The sequence below is a fragment of the Anastrepha ludens genome, chromosome 2 (genome assembly GCF_028408465.1).
Source record: "Anastrepha ludens isolate Willacy chromosome 2, idAnaLude1.1, whole genome shotgun sequence".
Lineage (NCBI taxonomy): Eukaryota > Metazoa > Arthropoda > Insecta > Diptera > Tephritidae > Anastrepha > Anastrepha ludens.
In genome coordinates this window covers 161,631,597-161,638,463 of record NC_071498.1, presented here as the reverse complement: position 1 = coordinate 161,638,463, position 6,867 = coordinate 161,631,597, and the positions used below count along the sequence as shown (strand labels likewise).

The 6,867-nt window shown below is 41.7% G+C and overlaps 1 protein-coding gene across 1 annotated transcript; it reads right to left on the bottom strand.

The window, feature by feature from the left end:
- Positions 1–1,598: 1,598 nt before the first annotated feature.
- Positions 1,599–4,058, bottom strand: LOC128855714 (uncharacterized). Its single transcript, XM_054090855.1, has 3 exons — positions 3,451–4,058; positions 2,879–3,391; positions 1,599–2,819 (listed from the first exon to the last, which is right to left on the bottom strand). Exons 1-3 carry the CDS (start codon positions 3,826–3,828, stop codon positions 2,115–2,117), a joined length of 1,596 nt encoding a protein of 531 aa, XP_053946830.1. The 5' UTR covers positions 3,829–4,058; the 3' UTR covers positions 1,599–2,114.
- Between the last annotated feature and the right edge of the window lie 2,809 nt (positions 4,059–6,867).

Sequence of the window (6,867 nt, the reverse complement as noted above, 5' to 3'; positions counted from 1 at the left end):
GTATTCACATTTTAATATTATTTCGCGCTCAGCGAACTAATGACCAAAGAAAATAATCCACTTAAACGACGAAAACACGCAAGGTAAGCCCCAAACAAAAATCATTCGCTTACGGCATCCGTGTCACTTAAGACAGTTATGATTTCGAGATTGTAAGAGACGTCTAGCAACCAGTTTAACACCGATAACAATGTGAGCCTTGAAATCCAACGGAAATTCTCTCTTTCCAACAAGTGCTGCTTTGGTCTAAGTAGGCAATCGATTAGTAAACTCGTCTCTCAACGAAGAAAACAAATACTTTACAAGACTCTCAATGTGCCTGTCCTAACGTAAGGCGCAGAAGCTTGGACGATCACAATATCCGATGAGGCGTTCCTTGAAATTTTTGAGAGAAAGATTCTGCGATAGATTTTTTGGAGCTTTGCGGCGAATGCGGTGGATTTGAGAAAAGTTCAATTAATGTAGTTTTGTCATTGTTTTGATTCATTTGGGACACGGTGCAATATTTTGAAAGTGAGCAAGCGCGGCACCAACTTTGAACAGAGTTTTCTCATAGTGAAATGCTCATGCAATATAAAGCCAAGACGTTCTTTTGATATCTTTACGATGTCAGCTAACTCACGCAACTTTACTTTTCGACCTATCAAAACGATGTTGCGGATTTGTTGGATTTTTTCCTGGTATTACCGCTCATTTGGACGTCCACTGCGTTGTGCATCATCGGTGTCTCTACGCCCACGTTTGAAGTCAGTCAACCATTGTTTTATTGTTGCTTCTGATGGAGCGGAGTCCCCATAACACTTTTGAAGCCACTGCTTCGCTCGAGCGGTAGTTTTATCCATCAAGAAGCAGTGTACAATTAAAGCACGAAATTCTTTTTGATCCATAGTTTTGAGAATAACAAAAGTAGACCCACTCTTGGCACAATAACTCACGAACTAATGAATAGAAAATCACGAAATTTTAACAGCTATCTTTTTAATGTTAGTACTAACTGAAAAAGAGGTGAATGCAATAAAACTAGTGCCATCTTTGGGTTAAACCCAGGACTTTTCAGCCCATGAGTTAGGTAGGTACGTGGAATGGTTGAAGTGCCAGTCTGACACTCCTCAAGTAGCACTAAAGCGCCGTTTTGATACCATTATGGGAACTCCGACAGACAGATATCTACAGCCAGTCAGAACTGCTGTTATAGTACAGAAAATTGATGGGATTTAGGTTGTCCCGCTATCCCAGGCCGTCGAAGAAAGGAGCACTCAGTGACCTTAAACATCTAGCTGCCAAACCTCGACATTTACAGAGAGAGTGCCCAACAGTCTCCTTTTCTGAAAGGTCCCCACAGCTTCTGCAATGGGGGTTAAATGGTAACCCTAGTTTTTCCGCGAATGTGCCGATCGTCCGACGACTTTGGAAATTGGCGAGGAGGCCAACGGACTGTCTGAGTCCTTCGTATATTGTACTGGGGCCAAAGGGTTTTCGAAATAGCACATGAAGAAATGGAGCTCCATCTTGTCTGCGCTTTCCTGAGAATTAGTCCATGTGTTATAACGAGAACAACTAAACTTCTCAAGTCAAACTAATCAGCTTAGTTGACGATATTGGCCGATGTTTCAAATTTATCCCAATTTTTATTAGTTTTTTTCTATCTTTATAAAATTCGAACCCGATTCAAATCAACCGGCAATACATTTTAAAAAGTTTACCAGTGAGTTGCAGAAATGCAATTTGTAATTTACCGAAACTCCGCCCCTGCACGCAGTAACATGGCAGAAGGGAGTCTTTCTTAACCCCTTGCCGTGCTTTAACGAGTCTAACTCGTGATGAAAAATTTTGGCCCACACATGAATATGACGAGCCAGGCTCGTCGGACCAAACATAAACATCACGAGCCTGGGTCTGTGATTGAATGTTAGTACGCCACCAGAGCTAGTCACGAGACTCATAATTGCTGTTACATCATCTCGCGCATTAGTCTGTTTACAACGCGTTGACGCGTAACACTTGGGCCCGAGTTTCCTCGAGCTAAATGGCACGGCAAGGAGTTAAATTACAAATTACTTTTCAGTGTCTAGTTTTAACTAAATTTTGAATATAAGAATCTACTTCCACCACAACTATGCGCTGCCCGAAATAGTTTTCTTAAAAGACGGATTTTTTATAACGTCGACACTCTTGCCCTTTGTAGCCAAATAACTCCGTTCGTTTTTGATAGTATCGATTAAACAGTTTTGGCACATCTCGAGGTGGCGCAGTTTGCAATTCGTAGCAAATTCTTTGATTTCGTTCTTCTTGGCCTCCACGTAAACACGTAACGCCGAATAGTCCACCGAATTTTCGATATCTTTAGCCAAACGCATGAATTCCACCAAAGCCATTTCATAGCAACGCTTGAGTCTGTCTAGCGACGCATCCCGTTTGACTTTCGCTGACAAGCCGCAACTCGTATTGGACAAGCGCACTGAGCCAAATTGCAACATATTTTTTAGTTCATTGCATATTTTCTGAATATTATCGCGATATTTGCACTCGTAATAGGCGTCGATTTGTTTGAGCACTTCCGGCACAAGTTGATCCATTTTACTGTACCAGAAATTCAAGTCATTCATCTGTTTCGTCTTCGTCGTCGTCGGCCATCTGTTGGATAGCGTGCGCGATGAAGTAGCTGCTAGAAGGAGTGAAGCATTCTGGGTCATCACAATTGAGGCCGCCGACTCACGCCGCTTGTTACTCGCCTCGGAGCTGATGGCTACATCACTTTCACTCGGTGCATTCCAAAACGACAGCAAACTGCCCAAATCGAAATCGTCCTGCGTGTTTTCCTGCAAATATGCGATTTTCAGAAAACTATTCAAATGCGCTTGCAATAAAATAAACTTGCATAGGCGGGTAACTTCGCATTGATGCCGGCGTAAGCAGCAGTAGCCAAATTCAATTGATCATCAATGACCACACCGCGACCCCTTGCTATGGGCACATGGAATATGAACCAGGTATACCAATTCTCCGTCGGTTTAAATATCTCTCTGAGACAATCTGTGAGCATCACATGTTTTCGTCTCCGCTCAGTGCTGTGGATATTCTCAAAGCAATTGCGCAGACAGGTCTTCATATCGCCATCCATATGACACAGGAAGTTATTCATTATTGAAAGTCTGACTGTATACACATTGTTCTTGATATCGCAGAAAGTAAACTCGCAGTCTATATTCTCAGTGCCTTGGCCTCTGGCGAAGAGCTGTATGTATTTGGTTTGCAGCCAACGCAAAAGTTCTGTAGTGGAATGAAATATTATGTGCGGATAGGACTTGCGTTTGTTCTTGATCGTGGAGCGTTGAGAGCCGTCGCCCAGCAAATTGATGACATCATATTTGCGTAGGTCATAGTATTCCATCTGTGCGCAGCAAAAGAGTATTCAAAAAAAAACGTAGTATCAATAACGAAAAAGTTCACCTTAATCGCAAATAATTTGGCTTGCATGATCATCATACGCTTGTCCACCTCGGACACGAGCAAATTGCATAAGAAGGAAAGTTGACAGTCGCGTAGCGGAAAAAATTGCAACAGACAGCATTTAGATTTCTTCAGAAACAACTCATCCATAAGCATTGCGAATTCCGCACGTACAAAGGAGTTACGCGCCGTACCGACGCAATCGAAGCGCAACGTCTGTGTAGGCGAATGCAGTTTGGCGTAAATGGGCATCTTAAGCGATTTGGCACTCACTGCCGGCATAACGCTGGGCACGTCCAGCATATTGCGGAACTGCTCGGTATCGCCTGCGCGTATATCCTCATCGATCTCTATGACAACGCGTTGTTTGCATGACATCTTTGTTGTTATTTTTAGGTGTTTTTTTGCGTGCTTTGATGGTTGCGTGTTGAAACTAGGACCCCTTCTAGTTCGCAGGCTGCGAAAATACAAGGAAATTGTATGGATTTTTGTGCGAAAAATAATTTGTTTTAGAGTTTAAATTTAACTAAAAATCAATTTAGATTTGTTTTTTTTATATTTTTTGAAAATTTGCTTATTAAAATAATTTATGAAATGTTTGTTCGGAAACTTTGAAGTATGAAACAAGGCGCATTCATTAGAGGTGATGGCACTAGACCAACAACAACGTTTTGTAAAATGGAATGTCACGACTAAATAGAAAAGAAAAAGAAAGGGACAAACTGCGTTGAACAGCCGACATTGAGTTGAAACTAGAAGCATACGAACTGAACGGCTTTTCGTGATTTCATTTTGGGCTGACAACCGAATGTACAGGGTCCGGCACTCGAAGTGTAACCAACTTTAGACCGCTCGCGCAGCTTATGCACGGGTAATGGTTTTTATCGGGAAAGTATTCTGGCGGTTACTTTGAAGCCGTGGGCAGACAAAGCATTTCGCCTTTGTTATATTGATTATAGGGAGCTGAGCGGTTATTTCCAAAGTTGTTACCCCTTTGTGGACCACCTCCGTAACTTTGTTGGTAATCACTACCAAAATTACCCTCACCGTTGTTTCCATTCCATCCATTATTGGCGCTCTTGCCAGGACCACCAAATCGGCCACCATTATTTCAACCTCCTTCATTACCAGCCTGGTTATCTCAAGGATTTGGCTGACTATTCCAACTACCAGGTCCGCCAGGGCCACCACCAAAAGTTACCACTGTTTCCAAAACTATTTCCGCCCCCATTTTCAACGATCTGTCTGTCATTTCCACCCCTCTGGCGTTCCATATCCTCCTTGGCGTTCCATTTCCTGTAACAACAGGATTCAGCATCGTCTCACAGAGCTCGAGTCAACCAAGAGTACCTAATAAACAACGTTCCGAACTTCGTAACATACACACATTGGCTTTAAAATTCACCAGACGCGAGTCCGATGGATTATTCTCTTTGGGCCATTTTGGAGAGCAAAGTCCGAACGAAAAGAATCACCCATCTCGAAGCGCTGAAAAAAGCCATTGTCCGCGAGTGGGTCAAAATACCTGCAAGTCATATTCGGGCAGCTTGAGAGTCGTTTCTGGACCGTTTCAAGGCCATAGTCAAGGCAAAAGTTGGTCAAATCGAGCAGCAGTAAATTGATTGTTAATTTTGTTTTATTTTCACACATTTTTTACTTTGGATTGAAAAAAAGAAATTTTCCAAAGTAAATTTATGTCCTTTTTAATTGATTAGACTTCGAGCGCCGGACCCTGTACACGGCGAAAGCAAAAAAAGCAAATCAGCCGGACTACTGCTATCAACTTTAATAGAATATAACTTAATTTTTTTTTCCATAGAGCCATTGATATATTCTTTCCCAGTTCGACCGAAAAGGAATTAAGGGAGTGACGTATGCAGATGACATGGTGATCAAAGTTTCAGAAATGTTTCCAGCAAAAATCAATGAGATCATGAAAGAAGGTCTGGGACTACTCACCAATTGAGCCACAGGCTGTGGCTTAAGTGTTCATAGTTTCAGGAATAATTCCAGGAATAATCAGTGAGATCACGGAAGGAGCTCTGGAATCGTGCCGCAAGCTGTGGCTTAAGTGTTCATACAAGGTGGCGCAAAATTAATCACCTGATGTAAAAATTTATATTTTTTTTTTTTCAAATGGCGTCGTACGTCAATCATATTTGACACCTATGAACGAGGCCGCTGCAGTTTACATACAAACTATCAATGGAAAAAAGAAAAGATAAACATTTGTATCATTCAAAATAATGTTTTTTATTTAGTAAAGAAATAATTTAAAAACAAAATTGGATGACTAATTTTGCGCCACCTTTTAGTTTCAGCAATGTTTCCAGGAATAATCAGTGAGATCATAGAAGGAACTCTCGGATTACTCAGCGCTTGGGCCACAGACTGTGGTTTAAGTGTAAGGCCGAGTAAAACTGAATTGATGCTATTCACTAAGAAAACCAAGATATCAAATTTTACTCTCCCAAAATTAAACGACGTCGTTAGACTTACGCTAGCCCAACAAGTAAAATACAAATATATATATATATAATTGGCGCGTACACCCTTTTTGGGTGTTTGGCCGAGCTCCTCCTCCTATTTGTGGTGTGCGTCTTGATGTTTTTCCACTAATGGAGGGACCTACAGTTTCAAGCCGACTCCGAACGGCAGATATTTTTTTATGAGGACCTTTTTCATGGCAGAAATACACTCGGAGGTTTGCCATTGCCTGCCGAGGGGCGACCGCTGTTAGAAAAATGTATTTTTTTTTTTTTTTTTTTTTTGGTGTTCTACCGAAATTCGAACCAACGTTCTCTCTGTGAATTCCGAATGGTAGTCATGCACAAACCCATTCGGCTAAGGCGGCCGCTAACAAGTAAAATACTTAGGCGTTATCCTAGATCCCAAACTCAGCTGGAGACGCCATGTAGAATACAGAGTGAAGAAAGCTAATATAGCACTTCACACGTGTAATGTTTAGTAAAAAATTAGCTCTTCAACTAAAGCTATCCAATTGGTTCTACACAGTCCGCTATAGAAAAGAAATACAACCAAACCAAGCTGAACAAGATATAAAGATCAACGTGTATCCTAGCCACAGAAGTGCTTGGCACCAGTCTTACAGAAACACTTAACGTACTAACGCATCTATTACCATTGGACTTAGGCATAAAAACAAACGCTACATGCAGCGCAGTGAGACTCAGAGACATAGAAAACTGGACAACAAGGTCGTACGGTCACCGCCAGATCCTGCTACAGGCACCCGCAATGCTCAAAAACAAACCAGATTTCACAATCCCCAACCTTAACTTTAAGAAAGATTTTACGGTACGTTTTCCACCGAGAGCGCAATAGAAGAGAGGAAAGGTGATTGGAAGATTCGACATTAAAATCTACAATGACGGCTCTAAGATGAATTGTGGTGTA

What these genes read in the sequence shown, in the direction of transcription:
- LOC128855714 (XM_054090855.1), bottom strand. Translation starts at nt 3,828, where the DNA reads ATGTCATGCAAACAACGCGTTGTCATAGAGATCGATGAGGATATACGC. An exon ending in CCAAATTATTTGCGATTAAG is followed by an intron (nt 3,392 to 3,450) that starts GTGAACTTTTTC and finishes TGCTGCGCACAG; the next exon opens with ATGGAATACTATGACCTACG. An exon ending in ATGCGAAGTTACCCGCCTAT is followed by an intron (nt 2,820 to 2,878) that starts GCAAGTTTATTT and finishes GCATATTTGCAG; the next exon opens with GAAAACACGCAGGACGATTT.